Here is a 23232-nt window from a genome sequence, read left to right on the forward strand (position 1 = left end):
TAAAATGCCCATTAGGGTGATATAAACACATGCACTTGTACTACCTTACAGCTGCAGCTGAACTCTCTCTGCGCTGCTTTTCCAGCCCCCCGCAGCTTAACCAGGGGCCCAAGCAGAGATGAAATCTCCCTGCTCCCTTGTTCTAGTGCTGGGGGCCAGGGGCAGGGGTGCGCTGCCTGATTTGCAGTGGAGCAAGGCTCAGCTGTGCTCAGGAAGGAAGTCTCTCGCGTCACTGTGTGACCGGGAGGTGGCTGTAGCCTGGACTGTTTCCTCTAGGCGCTGTACAAACCAACGGTCCCTGCCCCGCAGAGCGGACGGCTCCCCTGACCCCTTTGGCCACGCCCCTTCCCTGTCAAAGCTCCCACCCCCGGGCATTAGGCCCCGCCCCCCCCACCTCAAACCTCTATCTAGGCTTCTTTCTCCCCGCGCCAGAGGCGCGACCATAGAGCGCTGCGGCGAGAGCGGCTCTTTGGGCTTGATGGCCGCCGGAAGCGGAAACGCCCGCTCAGGTCCCTGCGCAGCGCGGGGGCGGGGAGGAGGCGCCGAGCGGTTGGCGCCCGCGCTGGGCCGGAGCCATGGGGGACGATATGGACGTGGTCCCCGAGCGGGAGATGAAGGTGCGGGAGGGCTGGCGGCTTTGGGGGCCCGGTGCGGGGCATTGGGGCTGCGGGAGGACGCCTGGTGGGCCCTGGGGCGGGAGGGGCTCGACCCCTGCGTTGGGCCCCAAGGGGGTTGTAGGAGGGAGTTGCTGGGGTGGGGGGGAGAGGGGAGCCTGTGTTCCGGGGTGCGGAGCTACGCGGGGGGAGGGAGCTGGGGTGGGGGGGTTGTTAGGGTGGACGGGGGCGGGGGGGCTGTGTTCCGGGGGCGGGGAGCTGGGGTGGGGGGTTGTTAGGGTGGACGGGGGGGCTGTGTTCTAGGGGCGGGGAGCTGGGGTGGGGGGGTTGTTAGGGTGGGCGGGGAGCTGGGGTGGGGGGTTGTTAGGGTGGGCGGGGGCGGGGGGGCTGTGTTCCGGGGGCGGGGAGCTGGGGTGGGGGGGTTGTTAGGGTGGGCGGGGGCGGGGGGGCTGTGTTCCGGGGGCGGGGAGCTGGGGTGGGGGGTTGTTAGGGTGGACGGGGGGGGCTGTGTTCTTGGGGTGGGGAGGTTGTTAGGGTGGGCGGGGAGCTGGGGTGGGGGGTTGTTAGGGTGGGCGGGGGGGGCTGTGTTCTAGGGGCGGGGAGCTGGGGTGGGGGGGTTGTTAGGGTGGGCGGGGAGCTGGGGTAGGGGGTTGTTAGGGTGGACGGGGGGGGCTGTGTTCTTGGGGTGGGGGGGTTGTTAGGGTGGGCGGGGAGCTGGGGTGGGGGGGTTGTTAGGGTGGACGGGGGGGCTGTGTTCTTGGGGTGGGGGTTGTTAGGGTGGGCGGGGAGCTGGGGTGGGGGGGTTGTTAGGGTGGACGGGGGGGGGGGCTGTGTTCTGGGGGTGGGGGGCTGGGGTGGGGTGGTGGCAGCCTGTCGCCCAGCAGCTGTCCGCTCTTCCAGTGTTCAGACGTATCCTCTTCATCGGCCCCAGTCATCCTCCTCTCCCCTATATAGGGGGAGCCCTGGAACTGGGACCCCAGGTTGTCGGGGTCCATGTTACTCACTGGACCAAGGCGAGCGCCACGCATGGGGCGGCCTGGGCGGCTGGTTCTCTTTCCAGGCAGGAGCTAAGCCAGCTTCTCTCATAGAGCTTGGTAGCAAGGCTGGTTATTTAGTTGACACATTGCTGCATGTGGCAGGATGCAGTTGCTTCCTCAGTTTTCCATGCCCAGCGGTATCGAGTTAGACACCTGTATCTATATTTAAGCACTTTACTAAGTGCCTAAGGGAAGGGGACACCTAAATAAGTGGCCTGATTTTTTTTGCAGGGGTGTGGGGCACCCACAAGTGCCTTTTACATCAGCAGGTGCTGGGGCAGTAGTTCTCAGACTTTTATACCGGTGACCCCTTTCACACAGCAAGCCTTTGAGTGCAATCCCTCCAATATAAAGTAAAAATACTTTTTAATATATTTAACACCATTGTAAATGCTGGATGCGAAGTGGGGTTTGGGGTGGAAGCTGACAACTTGTGACCCCCCCATGTAATAACCTTGCGACCTCCTGAGGGGTCCCAACCCCCAGTTTGGAGAGCCCCTGTGCTAGGGTGACCAGATAGCAAGTGTGAAAAATTAGAACGGGGTGAAAATAGGTGGCTATATAAGACAAAGCCCTGAATAGTGGGACTGTTCCTATAAAATCAGGACATCTGGTCACCCTAGTGAGTGGTCAGTATCCTTCCTCTCCCAGTCAGGCAGTTAGTTTAGGTGCCTAAAGTTAGGCACCACCATTACATTTTAAAACATTGGTTTGTGTGTTTTTGTGTCAACCTATTTGAGAGTGAGACTGGAATCCTAAACAGAACCTATGTTTTCTGCATAGTCGTAATGTTACCATTAAGTTCTCTGTCCAATCAGTCAGCACTTATATGTAGCTTTTAAATGTTATGGTTTGTAATCACCTTTTTTCCTATTTTTCTGTTTCGTGTGATGCAGAAGCCCAATGCAAACAATGGGTGTGTGTGATTACATGCAAACTACTGCCAAATGCATGAAGTAAACATTCAAGGGGGAGAGGGGAGAAGGACGGGGGATTTTTTGCCTACTGTTTTGGGTATAGTTATCTTAAGTGTTACTACAATAGCAGGTAAAAATATGTTCAGACACGTATACCACTCTTAAGTTGAGTGTCCCCTAACTGTCACTCTGACTCTACTAGCCATGATGCACAGGTTTTTTTCAAATTGAAGATTTGTGCTACCTTCTAGGAAAGTCTTCATGTTCTCCAAATGCTGCCAATTAGTGCCAAGTATATTAAGGATTATCAAACTTTGGAAAAAAAAATATGCCTGTCAGGAATTAAAATGGTGACTTCCTAATTTCTTTTGTAAACAGTGAAAAGAAGTGGTCCATTTTAGGACACCTGATAGAAAAATACTTTTAAAAAGATGCTTGAAAATAACTTGGCGCTCAAGCTGCAAAGTAGATAAAGTGAAGAAGAAATGATTTAATAGACCTCTCTGAGAGAGATTTCAATATCCTGTTGAAAAGGCACTTGTTACTGTTTGTGGTTAAAGTGTTTCATGAGATTAATAACAGCCTTTCCTATTCTGCATTACTTATCTCACTAATACCAAATGTGCTGAGTGAAGTCCCTGGCCCATCTGTTTATAGATAATTCATGGAACTATCACTCTCTGTATATTTTAAGAAATCTGGAAGTGATTGTAACAAATGATTTTACCTTGGGTCAGTTTTAGGGTCAATATTTTTGTCGTTGTGGTCTGTAAACTGTTCAAAATCATTTTCAGGAGCTCGTGGTTTGGCAACCATGTGGGAAGTAACAATTGAGAGGCTGTATGTATAGTAGTGGGAAAGTGTAAAGTGCTTTTTAATGAGTTCAGTTTCTCCAGGTGTAAATGAAACTCAGTTTTCTGTCCCCTTCCCTGCCCCACATATATACAACTAAAATTGCTTTTTAACTCTATTATTTTATGACAGGATTTTCAGTTCAGAGCGTTGAAGAAAGTCCGAATATTTGATGCTCCTGACGAACTCCCTAAAGAACGTTCCAGTCTCCTTGCCATCTCGAACAAATATGGGCTAGTCTTTGCTGGTGGAGCAACTGGCCTGCAGATCTTTCACACTAAAAACCTTCTCATTCAGAATCAAGCAGGAGAAGATCGCAATAAAATTGGTAAGCTATTTTTAAATTATTGCTGTACAGTGAAGAGAGCTGCATTTGGAAGGTCTATGACATAGTTGATTAGTCTACTCGTGCCACATTCCATTTGATACAGGCCTGGCTGTGGCAATCCATGAATTTGTGACTACCAGGCTTCACTATTTGAATTTGTTATATTTAGGAACGAGGCAACATATGCTGATGCAACTCCAGCTGATACAAGATGCAGCAGTTGTCCGCTTTGCAATATAAATTGCTGGGAACGTGTTATCAGGATACCGTACTCTCCGCACGGGCTCCCCAGTGAATAAATTCCTGTTCAGTTTTTCCCTCCTGATATTCAAAGTCCTCCATGGGATTGACTTTAGCTTCTGGAGAGAATGGTGTTTTGTGCACAACCATGATCTCCTGTGACAGCTGCAGTCAATCAGGACAATAGTGAACCTGTGAACTCAGGGAGGCTTGTGAGAGCAGGAGATAGAATTTTCACAGGAGCTCAACCTAGATTGTGGAACTCTCTCCAGTAAAAGAGGTGAGTCATCACAAAACTACCACTTTCAGACCTCAGTGCAAAAGTAATTTCTTCAATTTAATTTTCCCTCAGTAACTTCTTCATAAATTACCTAACACACCCTCTTGCTCATGTAAACAAACCTATAAATTCATCAAGCTGTTTTTCCTTAGGGGTGGTTGTTAGTATCTGAATGTCTCCCAAGTAATTAAAAGTACAATCGTGGTGTGTGCCATATAAGTTCGTTCTTTCACCTGAGAAGCGTTACCAGACTCCTAGCTCTGACAGTTGATATTCACAGGAATTTAGGAGTTGCCTGGCTATATCAAATCAAATCATCCATCTGATCCAGTATCTGGTCTCTGATAAAGGTCAGGACTAGATGCTGTAAGGAATATTGTCTTCCTCTCATTTCTGTGATTCTGATGCCATATCTTAGCCTCAAAAGTAATGAGACCTGCTGGGATATTATCCATCAAATTTAAAAAAAATTGTCATGAGTTCGATTTGATCTGTGCTATCTGACCCTTCCAGTAATTTGTGTATTAAAATTTACAACCAAGTAGATGTAAGTCTCAGCCTCTTCAGTTTTAGGGCAATCCACATGCCAAGATCCAGAACAAGGAAATTCCTCAAAAACCTGTAATGAGAAATGTCCCTCTTCAAGATAGTTAAGCATCCAAAAAATTATTCAGACTTGACTTATGGAAAGTGGAGTACATGTCTTTACGCATCTTTTAGAATTAGTCTGCAGTGTTTAGCTTTACATGAATGCACTTTAGGTTACCAGGTGGCATCTGTATTTACTTTTCTTAATAATTCTGCTTAAAGTGACTCACTTACTTTTGACTGTTTTCTAAGAGTGACCGCTCCATACTTCCCTCTTCCATTTCCTTTTGTTTTTAAGTTGAAAATGTTCAAAGTATATTGGTTCCTATGAAGTTTCCTGTGCATCACCTGGCTCTGAGCTGTGATAACCTCACACTGTCTGTCTGCATGACATCCAGTGAGTTTGGTTCCTTCATTGGCTTTTTTGATGTCCGCATGTTCTCAAATCAGGTAAGGTACATACAAACAGATGTACAAATTTCACCTTGAAAGGGAGCATTTGATGACAGAAAGGGGATATCTCAAAATGTTTTCCTGTGTGTCCACAGTAGAGTATGCTTTGTAGGCAAAGAACTGTGAGGTTTATTCAATAACTTTTCAATTAAAATCTGCTTTAGTTTCCCCATCTGTAAAATGAGGTTATTTGCCTACCTCATAGGGCTGTTGTGAGGATCTCACAACTGATGTTTAAACAGCCCTGTGAATAAGAAAAGTGCCAAATATTAATAGCCCCACCTCTGACTTGGAATGTGGTAATTCAAACTCCTGCTTGTATGCTAGCCCTGTCTGCTGTGCAAAGCAGTGTTTGTGATTGTCTGTCTGTTTGCTATTGCATAGCTGTAACTTCTCTCTGAATAAGGAACACGTTGAAAGAAAAGATGAAATCGTTATCCAGAAAAAATTCTACTGCAGTAGTGTTAGAAAATGACTTATTTTGGCCTTCTTCAATTATTCCACATGACATTTTGTATAGTTTACTGCTTGCTTTGCATCAAGTATCATGGGCTTGCATGTTAGAGTGCTGAAGACTGAACTTTAGTATTGAATGTGAGCCCCCAGTGCAGGGAGCAGTATTTCCACAGCTGCTCTACTGGCTTTTAAAATGCTCTACTGGCATTATCAGGTTGTTTAGGTCCAAATATAGATTTTAAAAAAAACCCCTAAAAACCCCCAATTATTGAATGCCAAAAACAATGACAATATTTGATCTTGTGCAGTGCTGAACATACTTAAACAAATATTAATCCGTTTGCAGTGGCATTTTTATATTCTGGCTAAACAATGTGCTCATACGTTTACACATTCCCCTCATTGTTCGCAACCCAGCCATTGCAACACTACAGAATAGGAAAGGGAAACAGACAAGAAATCAACAGTGAAACTAATTCTCTCCCTCCTCTTCCCCCCCTCCCTCCCAATTAACCTATATGGTGAAAAAATAAACTCAATATTTAAAATTTTTAGTAATCTGGAGAAATTAACATGACACAAGGAAAGAATTTTTAAATAAATACATAACTTTTAACCTAAACATGTCACTTTAACTTGCATTAAATCTTGGTTTGTGTGCTGTAGCAGTCAGTGTTTTTTCCTACATCACAATTGTTACAGTACAGCAAGGCCAAATAGTTATGGATTATGAGTTTGGGAGAACTTGTTTGCACACTGAATTTATGGGCTGAGGCATTCATTTATTTTCTCTTAAAAGGCTAAACAGCAGAAACGTCCATTTGCTTATCATAAACTGGCCAAAGACTCGGGCAGCATGGCAATGGTCTGTGATCTGAAGTGGAACCCTGCTAGCCCCTCCATGGTCGCTGTCTGTCTGTCCGATGGTAGTATCTCTGTCCTGCAGGTCACAGAGTCTGTGAAAGTGTATGCCACTCTTCCATCCTCGGTGGCTGTTACATCAGGTGGGTGACCCAGCTCTGACTTAATGATAATTTGTAAAGATGGAAGATGCTGTAAAGAGTGTGGAAGTGTAGATGTCACTAGAGAGACAAGCGTATTTGCCTTTACAGCAATTTTAAAATCTTCTCCTGGGGAGCAAATGGAGTTAAACTTAAATAGAACTTAATTATATTCCAATAACGGTTTTCTAAATTTTTTTTCATGATCTTCTTTGAGCAGCCCACTTTGAGAATTAGAGCTAAATGTTTCTGACAAAAGATTACATTGTATCAGGCCCTCAATATCGCTTGAGGGAAAGGCGCAGTATTGCAGGTAAAATAGAATTGTTTCCCTGCGTTTTTCAGTTTCATCAGTGCTTGAGGAACTTTGTCTTCTGTGATGTGGCATGCAAGCAAGCAGAATTGGTGTTTTGCAAGCATTCTCCAGACTTCTAGCCCAGATGAGGCCTGGTTCAAACACACATTGCACTGGTTTTACAAAAGGTGTGATTTTTAAATTGATTTAGTTAAATCAGTGCAACTTTGTGGCTACTCTTAAATCACAGGATTTTCACCAGTTTAAACCACTGCAAGTTTGTGTGTAGCCAGACTCTAAGGCAGATATGCAGAAAGTTAAATGTTGCTGAAATTTTAATTAATCTGAGCCATGGAGCCTCTTTGGACTCATCTTTCTGCATTGCCATATAGTAATGAAAGTGGATGGAATCCACAAGAGAGGACAACTTCAGTAGGATCGGCTGTTTGGCTCTAGTTTGAGTGGTATTTAGTTTACTGATGCTGTCACTGGGAAGTCCTGTAAGTGTTCAATTCTTCCACTGCCATTCTATTTTGTGCTGATAAAACCCTCTTGTTTACTTAGTGTGCTGGAGCCCCAAAGGAAAGCAACTGGCTGTAGGGAAACAAAATGGCACTGTGGTCCAGTATCTGCCTGTAAGTTTTTGTGTGCAGTAATTCATTATGTTTCTTTTCACTGACTTCTAATTAGCTTTAATTTTGCCTTTCATCAGCATGTGGCTATTGATATTGGGAGCATAGTGTAGGTAGTACAGTGCCTTTCGTGTGAGACTTTCCAAGCACGTCATAAACATTAAGCATCTCAGTCTGCCTTTGAGAGAGGTATTGGGACATCTGCTGCTGCTGAAATGCAAGGGTCTCTGAGGAGGAATGTGGCAGCTGTTTAAAAAGGACCTGTAGCACCCTAAAAACAACTCTTTGGGATCTGCAAAACTCCTGATGGGGGTTGTTAGTGTTCTTATTTCTGAAAGAGGAATTCTTTTTCTTTCAGAGCCTGCAGGAGAAAAAAGTAATTCCCTGTCCTCCGTTTTATGACCCAGATAATCCTGTTAAAGGTACAGTATTTCTTCTTCTTTTTTTTTTGACTTTTTCTTTCATTAAAATGTCATGTCCATGTCATGTCCTCTTTACGTTGATTCTTGTTGGTGCTAAGGTACTTAAGGATGTGCCAGCATTTCTGCCATAGACACCTTTTTTTTTTTGGGGGGGGGGGTTAATTTGGTAATAAAAACTGCCTCCAGGCCAAAATTTAATATACAAGGTCTTGTTTCAGTTGGACATTCATATGTAGAAATAAAGCATGAACTTTTAAACAGTGAGGATAATTAACCATTGGAACAACTCATAAAAGGTTTTGGTGGATTCGCTGTCACTGAAAATTTTTAGGTCAAGATTGGCTGTTTTGCTAAAAGATATGCTCTAGGTCAAACAGGAATTAGTTCAGGGAAGTCCCATGATCTGTGTTATACAGGAGGTCAGGCTAGATAATCACAATGGTGTCTTCTGGCATCATATTCTATGAATATTCAAGCATTTAAAAAACTCTTAAATGTTTTTTTAAAATGAATACAAGCTGCTTTTTAATGCACATGCAAAAAAATTAAATAATTAAAATGTTAAGATGAATTTGGGCGATGCACCTTAGTGGTGGGGGGGAAAAGTAGCTCCTGTGCATATCTAGGGTTTCTAACATGTGCATTAGGTCAATGTGTGATGACAACTTTTAAGATGGACTGTACTTTCTAAAGGCTGCAATTACATATTGCCATGGAGATTTCCAGACACTTCATGAGAGAACTGACCTTATTTTATTCATAATTTTCCTTATTTCATAATAAAATTCAAACCACCACTACAAAACTACATTCAGAACTTTCTAATACTGATGCAAATGCAGAAAATTTAGAGTTAAAGCTTCAACTCCATCATTAGATATGTTCAGTGTGTGAAGACAATGGTGTGTTCTTGCCCACAGTGTACCAAGGCACAGTAGACTGGCCCAGGTACGTGCTTCAGCTTTTTTTCTGAATTTCCTCACATCAAGTTGGTCTCCTAATGTCACTCAAACACTTCTTGTATGTTGTCTGCTAGATGACATGTAGTTGGTTAGGTAGCGCATTAGAAGTTGTCTTCGTCCTACTGCGGAGGTGTAAACCATCCCTATGAGATTTACAATGTCACAGTGGCATTCGAGTTTGGTTTTAGTTGCACATAGTACACAATATCCAAGGCAGTGCTCCTTTAAGATGTCTCTGGATGATGATTATTCATTTTTCTTCCAGTCCTGGATGTGCTTTGGGTTGGCACCTACGTCTTCACTATAGTTTATGCGGCTGCAGATGGGACCTTGGAAACATCCCCAGAGGTGGTGATGGCCATATTGCCTGTAAGTGCTAGGAAGTCTCCACTTTATTTTTCTCATTTTAAGGATTTTATGCTAATGAACGTGATGGTAGCACTGTTTGTTCTTCTGACCTGCTTATTAGTGTCCTATGTTCTTTGATGCTAACGAGAACAATAAAAATAGAGGTTCCAGTATCAAACTCAATTCTGAAGCTTAATGGTTTAATGGCAAAAACTTGAAGTAGGGTCCAATAGGGAAGAAATCAGTATCCCATTTTCTATTGAGATTAGACTGTGGCAAACCTTTTGAGGTCTCCAAGTTAATAGGACTTAAGTCCTGCGTATCAGGTGCTCTGGAAGGTAACCTTGTGGTTTATTGCAGTGTGGGCTACCGAGAGACTGTTTTTTGTACCCTGCTGCTGTATGCAATACCAAATTGTACCCTCCTAGGACTGTTTGTGTAGAGTGATGCACACATGCAGTCCTGATTGCTCCTGTGCACTTTACACAGTTGGACCCGATTAACTTTGTAATGATCTGAGCATATTTCTAAGAAGTGTAATGTAATTATATTCTCTAGGTATGCCTATTTGTATGAGAAGCTGACTTAACTTGCTTTAATGGAAGCTAAATTGAATGTCAATTTCTGTTCCTCCGGTCTCTGCAGAAAAAGGAAGAGAAACGACCAGAGAAGTTCGTGAATTTTATGGAGCCTTGCTATGGTAGCTGCACCGAGAGACAGCATCATTACTTTCTCAACTATGTTGAGGAGTGGTGAGTGTAGAGACCTATGACCAAGTCTTCAGCTCTTTATACATGGGTCAAAAGAAATTATCAATTTCTCAGTTTTTGGGTGGTAAAAATGTATAATGTGCCATAAATGCACAAAGGTTTTTAAAGTCGTGCTTTCTACTAAGAATGAAACTTATGCTTTAAGTGGTGCATGGCTTTTAGATTTTTCTGTTCACAGGTCTGTGTGAATATGTTATGCCCTGTTTGTTAAACTATTTATTTCTGTTCCATCACAAATGGCTTAGAATAATGATGTTGTATGAGTATCTTATCTCATCACCTCTGACAAAGTAACTGAACCCCTGACTGCTAATGACACCTGTTTGGAATGATGAAGAGTTCCATGTATTTCTCCCCTGTCTTTTACCACTTGAGCATGATAAATTAGTTTCATTCTTGATTCATATAGCATGCCATAAGTATTTGGGATGCTCATTACAATAGTATGGGCTGAGGAACTCTATGTGTGTTGTCATCATATTTGGACTTAACACTGTTTTGGTTCTATACTTGAAGGGATCTAGTCCTGGCAGCGTCAGCAGCTTCCACAGAAGTCAGCATTCTCTCTAGACAAGCGGACCAGGTAACCTTCCTTTCTGCAGCGCTTGACTAAATGTATCTTTTCCAGGAAAGCTATCTGGATATCAAAATCTGAGGGCTAGAGAATGCTCATCTCAGAGTTGACTCATTTGATATACATAGACTCTTAAGATGAAAGGAAATTTTTATTACATCCTTGCCTTGCTTATGAGCCAGAGTGTTTTTAGTAACCAGAAAGTAGACGACTGTACTGAAGCATAGCAGGTAATGAGCAAAGTGCCAAAGGGCTATGTGGCATCAGTGGCTTGGTGCCAGTTTAACATCCTGAATCGCTTTTCACCATGGTGACTTTAGTCTTGCTGAGCTCATTAGTTTAACTTTAAACTTAAAGTGAACTCATTCCAGAAAATGTAAGTACCATATGTAAAAGTCACTCAGGAATTTGTGACGGTTTTTGATATTTGTAGGATTTTTTTTTAATCTGGCAAATTTTGACAGATATAGCCCATCTTGTTGCTATCTATTCTTTCTAAATCTTTGGCTAACATTCCAAAGCCAGGCTATCCAGAGTTCATGTGCAAGGTATTTGTGCTTTTCTGCAGCTTGTTCCCAGCGTGAGAGAGAGTGCTGGAAATCACAGAACAGTAGCAAAAATATTCTTTCTTTCCAGAACAACTGGGAATCGTGGGTTCTAGAAGATTCCAGCAGAGCAGAACTTCCTGTGACAGATAAGAATGATGACACCTTACCAGTAGGTGTTGCCATAGATTACACCAGTAACATGCCAATACCTATCAGTAAGTCTATCTGCTTGTTTTGTTTACTGGGGAATACTGTTAATAATAGCAACTCAGATATCTTCTGGGGAGTGGTAGGGTGATAAGAACGGCCATACTGAGTAAGACCAAAGGTCCATCTTAGCCCAGTATCCTGTCTTCTGACAGTGGCCAATGTCAGATGCCCCAGAGGGAATGAACAGAACAGGTAATCGTTGAGTGTTCCCTCCCCTGTCACCCATTCCCAGCTTCTGGCAGACAGAGGCTGGGGACACCATCCCTGCCCATCCTGTCTAATAGCCATTGATGGACCTAACCTCCATGAATTTATCTAGTTCATTTTTGAACCCTGTTATAGTCTTGGCCTTCACAACATCCTCTGGCAAAGAGTTCCACAAGGTTGACTGTGTGTTGTGTGAAACTTTTGTTTGTTTTAAATCTGCTACCTGTTCATTTCATTTGGTGACCCCTAGTTCTTGTGTTATGGGGAATACATAACACTTCCTTATTTACTTTCTCCACACCAGTCATGATTTTATAGACCTCTGTCATATCCCCCCCCCCCTTAGTCATCTCTTTTTCCAAGCTGAAAAGTCCCAGTCTTATTAATTTCTCCTCATATGGCAGCCGTTCCATACGCCTAATCATTTTTGTTGCCCTTTTCTGAAGCTTTTCCAATTCCAATATATCTTTTTTGACATGGGGCCACCACATCTGCACGCAGTATTCAAGATGTGGGTGTACCATGGATTTATATAGAGGCAATATATTTTCTGTCTTATTGTTTATCCCTTTCTTAATGATTCCCAACATTCTATTTGCTTTTTTGACTGCCGCTGCACATTGAGTGGATGTTTTCAGAGAACTATCCACAATGACTCCAAGATCTCTTTCTTGAGTGGTAACAGCTAATTTAGGCCCCATCGTTCTATATGTATAGTTGGGATTACGTTTTCCAATGTGTGTTACTTTGCATTTATCGGTGTCCTGAGAGGTTACATCTTGACCAGGGCTCTGGTACAGTTCAGCATCTAGTTTGTCTAATTAAGTAAGCTCTTAGTAACCTGGGACTCAGCAATCGTCAATCTATAACTAATGTGCTTTGTTTCCATCACCACCTCAATTGATGGAATTGAGATGATATTGGGTTTGAAACTACCTGTAGTGTTTTACTCCAGTATTGCCTGTAAAAGTGGCGTGCTCTTGTAGCAGAGTTGTTCCTGCAGGGCTCTTTTCTTATATAATTTGCATTGATCTAAAGGAAAAGCAGGCTAATTCCACAACCAGGAAAATGCATGGTTTGTAAATGCCTAGGAATCAGCTCTGCATTAAAGCAAAAGGCCTGACCTGGCTTTGTATCCTACTGTGCTCTAGGTACAGACAGTTACATTGTTGCTATAGCTTCTGCTCTGCCTGAAGGCTCCTCAGCTTCTGTCTCTGACAAGGTGCTTTGAAGATATAATGGCACCACTGTGCTGTATCTTGATGGATTTTGAAAACCTTCCCTCAAAGCACAGAGTGAGACGGAAATGGAGGAGCCGTTGGGCAGAGCAGAAGGTAGGGACAAGCGGCATGTAGAACACAGCAGGATGCCAGTTACCTGAGAAGAGCAGTAGCCTTTATGGTAGCGACAGGCTATGGTTGTTCGCAATTTGTGTTTAATGCAGAATTGGATCTGAAGCATTCTGTGTGTTAATCCAGACACTTTTATTGGATTAAGGAATCTACTGGAGCAGCTTCTTTAAGTCCATAGCTGAATCCTGAGACGAGAGACATCTCTTCAGAGAATGCTACACATTCCATACCCTCCCCACTTAACCCAATCAGCTCCTTTTTGGCTGCGCTTAGTCTTGCTTTGTCCACTCTCTGATACTTCCCAGGAGTCGGGAACTGACCCTAGGGAGGTGCAGGGCCCGGGACAAATTCGCCTGTATGGGCCCCCTATGGGGCAGGGGGAATGCTGGGTCTCCCCCAGGGGCCCTTTTGGGGGTGGAGGAATGGGGCCAGGGGTGTGCTGGTGGTGGCGGTGGGGCCGAGGAGGCTTATCTGGAGCAAGGCCCACCCACAGTGGTCAGGGGTGCCTGTCCGCTGGGTGAGGATGCTGCTCCTGCCCAGCCTGGGCTGGGACCTCCACATTCCCCGGCCTCCGCATTTGAATAATGGTGGGGCCAGGGTGGGCACATGGGGTGGGGGAGCTATGATGGCGAAGTGTGGTGTCCCCTAAAGCACGGGGCCCGGAGAGGTCGCCGCAATTCGCCCTACCCAAGGGACGGCTCTGCAAGGAATACCCAGAATTGTGAGGTACCTCACGACCACCTTCCTATAGCATGAGGAAGCTTTGTCTGTGCCTGCAGGGGGCCAGCTCTCCAGTTCCACCAGCCGCAGACAATACAAACACTCCTCTCTAGGCATACAGGTTAACGATGGACATGCTGCAACCACTGAGCCCTCCAAGTGTCTCCTTGGAGTGTCTCTGGATTCACTGGTTAGTCACACGTTCGCTGCTTCCAAAGAAACAGTGCACTCCAACTTTACAGTTTCACCTCGGATCACCACTCCGCTTAATGCTTACATGTGTTTATACTGAAATCAAGTATAAGTTTATTTAACAATGAATAGAGAGTCAAGAGATAGCAAGTAGAACTATTGGAAGCAAATGGTTACATATAAAAAAAATCATAGTACATGTTCTAGAGAATAAGTAGCTTTGATGTGAGATGGTAAGAAAGTCAAGTGTGAGGGATTTGGGGTGATGGTGGTGGTAATGAAGGCAGATGACTTTGATGGTGTCATTAGCCTGCTGTGTGGTCTTTTGCAGGTGATGAGAAGACCCTCCCTGCAGCTCCAGTTCTAATATTGCTCTCTACGGATGGAGTGCTATGTCCATTTTACATGATCAATCAAAACCCAGGTGTCCGATCGCTCATAGTGACCCCAGACCAACTGTCAATAGAAGGAGAGAGAGCGCCAAAAGCAGCAGGTGGGTGCTGCCATGTGTGGGGAAGAGGCTTTTGCTTTAATTTGTGGCACTTGGAAATACTTAGCTGTTAAGCTTCCTTTCCAGGTAGTTAGAGGGGGACCGCCAGGAGGCTTTTGTGAAGTAAAACAAGCCTGTGCCCCAGCATATAGCATGTAGTAACCAGCTCATGATGGTTTCCATGCTCAAGGTTCCATTCCACCAGCTGTGTAAATGTACATAGGGAACCCAAAGCATTTCTCAAACTGTACACTTATACCCAGTCACTTTTGGGGTACAGGGCTGCAACTATGTGGCAAACCAACTGCCATAACCTGTATCTTTCAAGAAGGCATCTTGGGCACTCTCGTTGTGGTGTTATGTATCATTGGTGTTGCAGTAGCACTTATGATCTCCCAGTCATGGGTCCCATTGTGCTAGATACTGTACAAACACGGAACAAAAAGAGTGCCTGTCCTAAATAACTTTTTGTGTTCTTCCCATATGTTGTTTCTTCATGGGGCCGTGACATGGGTTAGATGCTTTGTTTGTGATCATGAGGGCTTATTGAAACAGGTTTCGGATCAACTGCAACAATAGCATTGGAAAACTGGTGGGAAGTAAATAGTCTAATAGGCATGTTGAGCATATTACAGTGTGTGTAAAATGTAGATTAGGGGGCTCCTTGTGCCATCCTGGGCAGATTAATTCATTCTCTGTTTCACTTCCCTGTATACATGGAGTGATGTTTCAGTGCAAAGCTACCACTTTCTTTTTTAAATCTAAACATTTGTTTTTACCGCTTGGAACAATATGCTTTAGTTTGGCATTATGCCTCTCTTTGCATCCACAGTAGACTTGTGCGCTGGCAGGCTGCTTTATATGGGATGAAACACACCACATCAAAACTGATGGAGAAATGGTGAAGCCTTTTCACGGAAATTCCAGACTGAATTAATTCAGAATGGCTTGGGAAAATGGTAGTATCGAGCAGGTCTTGGGCTTTGTCCATTCAGTATCTCAGCGGCTTGAGTTGGAGACTGAAACCCATTCCTCCCTGTCATTTTGTGGTGATGTCAGTCTCCGTAGTGTGATTGAATTTTACTGTCCACAATGAACAGTATTTGGCTTGCAATACTTCCTTTAATGATAGAATACTAACTTGGTCCAATTGTTTTTCTTCAGGAAGTACTGCTACAATCCCGACCACCCCTCCTGCTCCTTCAAAGTTTGAAACTGCACCAGTTGTCACTCCTGCCTCAGATCCACCTCTTGCTCCTGCATCTTCAGCCTCTTGTCTGCTTTCTGCTGGTGGTGGAGCAGCCACTTTTTCCTTTACATCTTCAGCTGTAAAGACATCTGGCTCTATGTCTGGGGACCCCCCACCATATCCCTTTGCATCAGATGTCTCCAAGCAAGCTCTGGGTTCCAGTCTAAGTGGAGCAGCTGCTTTCTCTTTCTCTTCTGTTTCTTCCAAAGCTTCCATGATTCCTTCCCCTGCTGCAGGCCCCATGGCAGCTACAGCCAACTCCTTCTCTTTTGGATCTACAAATTTTAAACCAACTACAGACAGTGCACCTGTGCCACCACTGTCTACCACATCTGCCGGACAGAAACCATGTTTCACCCCTACAGCATCTACTGTCAAAGTAAACCTAAGCGAGAAGTAAGTACAGACTGATGGCTTATTTAAAGGGTGGGCAGTGCTTAAACCAGTTTGGGAATGTGTAGCATATGGTGATAGTTACTAAGATCACACAGCTGTTACCAGTTTGTGATTTTTCTAGGGGGATCCTCTATTCTCCAGATGGAGTCCTAAGGAAAGCCTTCTCTACCCAAAGCTTTGTCATAGGTATGAGGTTGGAATAGTGGAGTTGTCATGGGTTGTACTCATAAAGCAGCAAAACTTGCACAGCACCAGCTTGCGTTATACCTAGTGCTTTTATCTCTTTTTTTCATAATCTTGTCTCTTGGTTTTGTTAACTTAATACTAGTGAAAGGTACCAATTTAACACCATTGCAATTTGAAATTCTCTGTGTCCAGAGCAGGTACAGAATGGGTAGTAGCAGTGCAAGCTTCCTCCACTGTTCGCTCGTGTGCCTCACCCCTGACCTAGGGGTGAGAGAGTAATTTGTTTTCTAGGTCCCTATCATTCTTTTCTCTCTACTGAGCATATCAATGAGAGGTAACAGTGTTTTTTTTATGCTGACATTTGTTCATTGAGAACTGGACCTGAGACCTCCAAACTCACTTCACACAAGCAATTGGAGGATAACTGCTTCTGATCAGTATCCATATGAATTGGATTTGAGTCACCAGTGCAAAGAGTTATTGTCTCCAAAGCCCACTGTCTAGCTCCACAGATATTTAATTCCCTTAACTCACTCTGTTTGTTTTAAAGGGAAGAGACTAGAACACCAAGGGAAATGTTAATTGCAGCTGGGGTTTAATGAGATCAGTTCTTTATATTTGTATAAGGAAATTTCTAATGGTTCTAAGAATTATTTTTAAATTAGAAAATCTACTTCCACTAAGATCTCTGGCTGTAGCTTTTAAAGCTTCTTTAAAGTTAATGTTCAAGACAAACAAGGTGATCAATTCCTGAATCAGCTGAATATTCATCTCAAGTGCTGGTCCTGGTTTTTAAGATAAATGGAAGTTCCTGTTCTCCTGCAGCATTTGCCTTTTAAAAGTAATACTTGACAGACCTTACAGTGTCAGCACTAGTTTCATTTGATGTATAGCTCAGGTTTTAAGGCTGCTGGTTATTAATTTTCCTCTGTGCCTGATGTAACTGGGGGTGGGATGATTCCTAGAACTGAGCGATTCCCTGATCCAGAGCTGACTCCTACACAGCTCTGGCAGTTCTGTGGGGAAATAGTCTCCACACAGTTCTGCTCTGGTGGTTGAGGCAGCAGGAGCCAAGTGTCAGATAACCTTCACCAAGACTATTCTCCTTCATGACATTGTCTGTGCAGTTACCCATTATAGCAGGCACAAGCCGTGCCATGTGAGCCACGGAACCTTCTCAGAATAGATTGTCTGGGTTACACATGCCTCTTCAATCCAACATTCTGGGTCGAGGTGTAAAAGCCCCCATTCGGTGACTGTCCCTGAGTCCACTTTGTCCTTTCACCAATTTTCCATCCTCTGAAAACACCACCTGCTCCTTCTGCTATTCAGTCTCATCCATATTCCCTGAATGGCTTCTTCCCATCTTCACTCCCAGCTAGAACCGTACTTGGTATCTGGATATTGAGTCCCAGTACTGATTCAGAAAGTTGAAAAACTGTCTCCTCTTTAGATGTTAATGTTTTATTTTGGGTATATAAGAGTAAGTTATGTCCAGTTCAGGGTGCTGAAATATTTGCCCTTTTGTCTTTCAGGTTCACTGCCATAGACACATCTGCTTCTGCTGGCAGCAGCAGTCACAACAGCTCCACGATGTTTTCATTCTCCACTACCTCCAAACCTATTCCTGGAGGGCCCCTAAGCCAGTCCACACCACTGTCAGCTTCACCTGCCACCCCAATGAAGGCATCCACTCCTGTGTCTGCAACAAGTATGACATTGAGGCTAAGGCTAGATTCCTTTTTTTTGCAAATTTCTATCTTACCAGGTATAAAGTGAGCATGAGAGGTTTTCTCTGTGCTGCTTTCAGCTAGTGCAGATTGGGAGACTTCAGGAACCAAAGCCCATCTTTAAACTGCAAACTATATAGTGCAATGAGCATAATACTGGAACTGGAAGGGTTTCCCCTTTGCCCCTCATTCCCCACAGGGATAACTATTCATTGTCTCAAGTAACCTATTTAGCTTCTTAGAGACTAACAAATTTATTTGAGCATAAGCTTTCATAAGCTACAGCTCACTTCATCGGATGCATTCAGTACTCCTTTTCTTTTTGCGGATAAAGACTAACACGGCTGCTACTCTAAAACCTATTTAGCTTCGTATCTTCACCTAGAAGCTGTTGCGCCTTCAGTGGACTAATTCAGCTCATTATATTGCCAAAATGTGTTTGCTCTGCTGCAGTGACTTAATGCATTACCTTCCATCTCTAATGGCCAGAGTTCAAACTGATCACAAATGAAATTAAACTAAATCTCATCCTGTTAACAAGTTAATGTTATTCCATTTCTCATATTATCATGTGATTAGCTGTCTCTGGCAGGAGTTGTCCAGGATTGAAATTGCCAGGGTGGTAGAGATCAGACTTGAAAAGTAGTAAACTCCGTCTAGCATTGGACGAAGGGATGCCACATGTTAATACTGAGCAGTAATATTAGCAGAGCTCTTGCAGTTGGGAAGGAGGAATTCTTGAGGAGCACCTACCTGATCTATAGCCAGTCTAGCCATTGGTCTCACTTTCATGAGAGTCAAAGTTCATCCAAACTACTCCCACAAATAAAAAGTGTGGGTGGAATTTGGGGAACATGCTTGCCAGACTGGAACCTGTTCTTCAGTTCCAAGTCATCTGTCCTGTGTCTGAGGTCTGGGAGCAAGGGTAGTGGATTAGGCTTGTAGAATCTTGCTGACTTGATGTAGATTGATGCGTCATTTTAGGGGGGTGGACTTGTTGAAATGCGCTGTTAGGGTTTGTGCTGTTAGGGTTTGTACCTTTCCTTCTAGTGATCAGAATGTCCCCAACAGTGGGCATGTCCCATCTCCAATGATCAACCTGTTTTTTAGAGAACTATATGTGTTTGTCTATAGTTATTTTTCTCTTTAAATTCTAGTGGCGCGGCCTGCTCAGAATGTGCCTGCAGCATCTAATCTACTGAAGACAGCCAGAATCACCCCTCCTACAACAAAATCAAGCTCTATTCAGGTTAAGAGAACTTGAGCAGATTATGCAGGAGCTGAGAAATTTCACTGACCTGTGATTTACTTTATTCGTGGACTGATTTAATGCTGTTAGGTCAAGGGACCAGTGAACTGAGATCTAAGTCTCAAACTATCAAAATTAGAATTATATGCTATGTAATTTTGGGAAGCTGGAGCTCTGACATGGTTTGGAGTCTGATGTAATAAACAGAGCTATAACTAATGCTTTGTGCTGTGTGGAAATGTGGAATCACATCTTTTTATCAGCAGAAAGATGTAATTCCTTGAAAATTCTGAGCTGCTTTGACTATTTCACAATATTAGAAAATATAGTGAAAGGGATAACTCCAAGTGGTGCATAAAGATTTAGCCATGATTTCCAACAGCTTTAATATGTTCAGTGTGGTTAAATCTCCACAGCGTTGTTTGAACGCTTAAATATAATTTTCACTTTATTGTTTAGGTGAACATTTGTGCTTGTGAGAGTTGTTCCATAGGACAGTTTATGCATCTTAAATTACTTTATACACAAACTATTTCTAGCAGCAGATGTTGGTTGGTAATAAAGGTTTTCATTTTGATAAGTTTACATTCTCAACACCTGGCTTTCTAGGGAAGGTCAGCATTGTCCAGCGCTGGGTTAGAAAAACAGGTCCATCAGTGGAAGGATTCGGACCCTGTCATAGCAGGAATCAGAGAGGAGGTGAGATTTTCAAGGATTTTTGTCTTCCAACTTCTAAAAATATCACTGTACAGGCATGTGGTCATCTGTCACTCTTTCATATTCCATTAGTGTCCTTCATTACTTAAGCATCAGAGGGGTAGCCGTGTTAGTCTGGATCTGTAAAAGCGGCAAAGAGTCCTGTGGCACCTTATAGACTGACAGACGTATTGGAGCATAAGTTTTCATGGGTGAATACCCACTTCATGCATGCTGCATCCAACGAAGTGGGCATTCACCCAAGAAAGCTTATGCTCCAATATGTCTGTTAGTCTATAAGGTGCAGCAGGACTCTTTGCTGCCTCTTCAGTACTTAGTTACCATGGGAGATCTTTCCATTATACTCTGAACCACTTCTTTAAACACTGTCACCCCTGTTTGGTTGCTTAAGCTGCTAGCATTAAATTTATGTTGGGAATATAGGGCTCTCTTCCTTGGGTTGGAAGGGAATGCAAGAGACCTGCCTTTATTGTCTGTAAATTATCATGCATTCATGGCTGTATAAATATATTAGCCAGCCCCAGAGCAGTAACATTTGTTCCAGAAGCAGTCATGTCACAATGGTTGAACTTTCTTTACCCTCTGGCTCTGTAGATTGCCCATTTCCAAAAGGAGATGGAAGAGCTGAAGGTCCGAACTTCTAATGCCTGTTTCCAAGTCGGCACTGCTGAGGAGATGAAGAAGCTGCGGACAGAGTCTCATGACCTTCACACCTTTCTCTTGGAGATTAAAGAGACAACAGAGGTAAGTAGCACACCAGAACTTCTCCCAAATGTTTATGCATTGGTTGAGACCTTCAAGGCTAGCATTTGGGGGTAGACGTCTTTGCTTAACCTGTTAAGTGTTGAACTATATAGCTGAGATGTCTGGATGTGCTGCTTCAGTGTGCGTGGGCATACCCAGTTGTTCCTGAAAGTAAACACTTTTGCTGAAACGCATGTGGGTACTGATGCGAACGGCACCGTTAAGGTCTTTCGTTGAAATCTGGCTCATCTCTTCATCTGTTCACAGTCCCTACATGGAGATATCAGCATTCTGAAGACGACCCTGCTGGAGGGCTTTGCTGGGGTGGAAGATGCTAGAGAACAGAACGAGAGAAATCATAACTTGGGATATTTACATCTGCTGTATAAGAAACCATTGGACCCCAAAAGTGAAGCACAACTTCAGGTATAAAGGCTGCTCACTAATTTTAAACTGGAGTTTTAAAATGAAATGCGACTAATTGAAGCTTGAATGTAGGTTGCCCAGAAGCTTTGCCCTGCCACACTCACATTGCTTCAGCACAGTGTAACAACAGTATGATTTAATAGTGTCTCAAAGTACTCAACGATCTCAAAGTACTTTGCAGACATTACACCCCTAACACTGCTATGTATTGTCCCCATTTTAGATGTGGGGGGAACCAGAGACCTGCAGAAGTGAAGTGACCTGCCCAAGATCAGAGTCAGTGGCAGAGCTGCAAATAGAGCTCCTGACTCCCAGTACCCTAGTCTAACTAATAATGGTTACTTAAGTGAATTTTTTTGGCAAGTGCCAGTTAATTTTTTTTTTTAGCACTTCATAAAACCTTTTCAGAATAATTTTTATCTTTAGCAAATGCTTTGCGGAGCAATTTGATGATTTATAATGGCGTACAATATTGTGGTTAATTTCATGGATGGCAGAGCATAAAACTACATGGTGTTCTAAATGCCTGATTGCAATGGAAAATTTCCCAAAATACTCAAAAGGCTTTGAAAGAGATAAAAGAAACCAGGATAAAGTACATCTCCCCCCCCAGGCAATTTCCTAAAGTATCTCTGGGAGATTTTACTGTATTAAGTTTATGTATCATTGTGGGCCAGGGATTATATGTTCTACCATGGGGAATGGTGATCACAGCTGTCCAGCAACTAAAAACAGTGTGTGTGTGTGGGGGGGGGGGGGCGGTGATTAGGTAAATTCATTCCGATTGTAGCACTGCTAGAGAGATACTGCCACCTGGAGAGGCTAGCATATACTGGTTTAAACTGGATTATCCAGAGGTGAAAGGACTTTTGCATAAATAGCCTGAGGTTTAAATTGACTCAGGGCCTGCTTTCTGATCCAGCAAATGGATAGAACCTCCTCTCCAAGGTGGGCTGGGAAGGGCTGCAAGGATTTTCCTATGAAGGTACCGTAAGACTGATAGGTGACCTCTGATGAGCTTTCTAGCATGCATATAGGAACTTTATAGTTTTCAGTAATGCTTTCATTGTAAGAATAATTATGCTCGCTTAGAAAGAGCGGTGTGGTAATTTATAATGGGGGGGGGCAGTTAACCTGTTCATAGCCTTTGGAGAGAAAGCAAAGTGCAGATGCAGGCCTCTCTGTGCAGTCTGGCTTGCTGGGGAACTCGGTGATCAGGGAACTGCTCAGCTTGAAAAAACCCCAGTTGGGAGAGGGAGCGACGCATGTCTCCACGCAAGAGGTGTGATGGCTTATAGCTGGAAGCCTAAGAGTGGTGCCCTTACTGGGCCATGGAGGGGGAATACAGGTACAGTTGCCCTGAACTATGACAAGTACATCAGGGAAAGTAAAATAAGTGTGCGCTATAATTGTGATACTTATCCAGTTCTTGGTTCCCTATAGACAAAGCATGCTCATCTCAGGAAGTGTAACTAGGCAGTTGAGGGTACCTTTTTGTGTTATAGTAATTTTAAAATGGTTTTGTGCTGCTAAAAATTAATGGTATGGCAGTTAATGTCACATCAGAGTGTGCCACTTTGCATGCAATTTCAGATTTCTATTACAGGGAAAATATCTACCTTCCTAATTCACAGTATTGCATGTTTGTATGTAGTCCTTATATAAAGAGAGAGATTTTGTTTTTGGTATAGTGTTCATTGCTGACATGGGGCCTGTTGGAATCCCATCCAAGACCAGGAAAAGAAAATGTTCTATACATATATTTATTCATATATTGCTGTATTGAAAAGAATAGCCACTTTCTCCTTCAGATTTTACTAAAATTCCCCTGGGTGCTGTAGATTCTTTCATGGTCCAACTTGCCTTGTTTCTCCATTTTGCAAAGTAGCATGTGTGACTTTAAAGGTATGACAACCTGGTTTTAAGAGCTGACTGCACAGACCTTGAAAAAAGAACATGGGGAAGGATGGCAGAAGGGGAGAGAAGCAGGAAAATTGAGACAGGAGTAAGGACAGAGGATTTTCAGCTAAACTCTCTGAAAGAGAGT

The 23232-nt window shown here is 43.5% G+C and overlaps 1 protein-coding gene across 8 annotated transcripts in view; it reads left to right on the forward strand.

Annotated features, from left to right (window-relative positions):
* The first annotated feature begins 454 nt into the window (after positions 1 to 454).
* NUP214 (nucleoporin 214) overlaps positions 455 to 23232 on the forward strand; it is a 77579-nt gene continuing 54801 nt past the window's right edge. For 2 of the 8 annotated variants that reach the window (XM_073314484.2, XM_073314482.2), the window contains exons 1-17: positions 455 to 617; positions 3553 to 3748; positions 5155 to 5306; positions 6565 to 6769; positions 7626 to 7696; positions 8052 to 8115; positions 9343 to 9446; positions 10071 to 10177; positions 10712 to 10778; positions 11406 to 11532; positions 14330 to 14491; positions 15653 to 16133; positions 17855 to 18030; positions 19207 to 19298; positions 19908 to 19997; positions 20610 to 20759; positions 21027 to 21185. In XM_073314484.2, coding sequence (XP_073170585.1) covers positions 576 to 617; positions 3553 to 3748; positions 5155 to 5306; positions 6565 to 6769; positions 7626 to 7696; positions 8052 to 8115; positions 9343 to 9446; positions 10071 to 10177; positions 10712 to 10778; positions 11406 to 11532; positions 14330 to 14491; positions 15653 to 16133; positions 17855 to 18030; positions 19207 to 19298; positions 19908 to 19997; positions 20610 to 20759; positions 21027 to 21185 — 2445 coding nt within the window. In that variant the 5' untranslated portion in view covers positions 455 to 575. Of the gene's footprint in view, positions 618 to 3552; positions 3749 to 5154; positions 5307 to 6564; positions 6770 to 7096; positions 7250 to 7625; positions 7697 to 8051; positions 8116 to 9342; positions 9447 to 10070; positions 10178 to 10711; positions 10779 to 11405; positions 11533 to 14329; positions 14492 to 15355; positions 15448 to 15652; positions 16134 to 16258; positions 16320 to 17854; positions 18031 to 19206; positions 19299 to 19907; positions 19998 to 20609; positions 20760 to 21026; positions 21186 to 23232 lie in introns of those variants that run through there. The other 6 variants (XM_073314481.2, XM_073314485.2, XM_073314486.2 and 3 more) reach the window with 6 other exon arrangements.

Source organism: Lepidochelys kempii, chromosome 16 (genome assembly GCF_965140285.1).
Source record: "Lepidochelys kempii isolate rLepKem1 chromosome 16, rLepKem1.hap1, whole genome shotgun sequence".
NCBI classification, from domain to species: Eukaryota; Metazoa; Chordata; order Testudines; family Cheloniidae; genus Lepidochelys; species Lepidochelys kempii.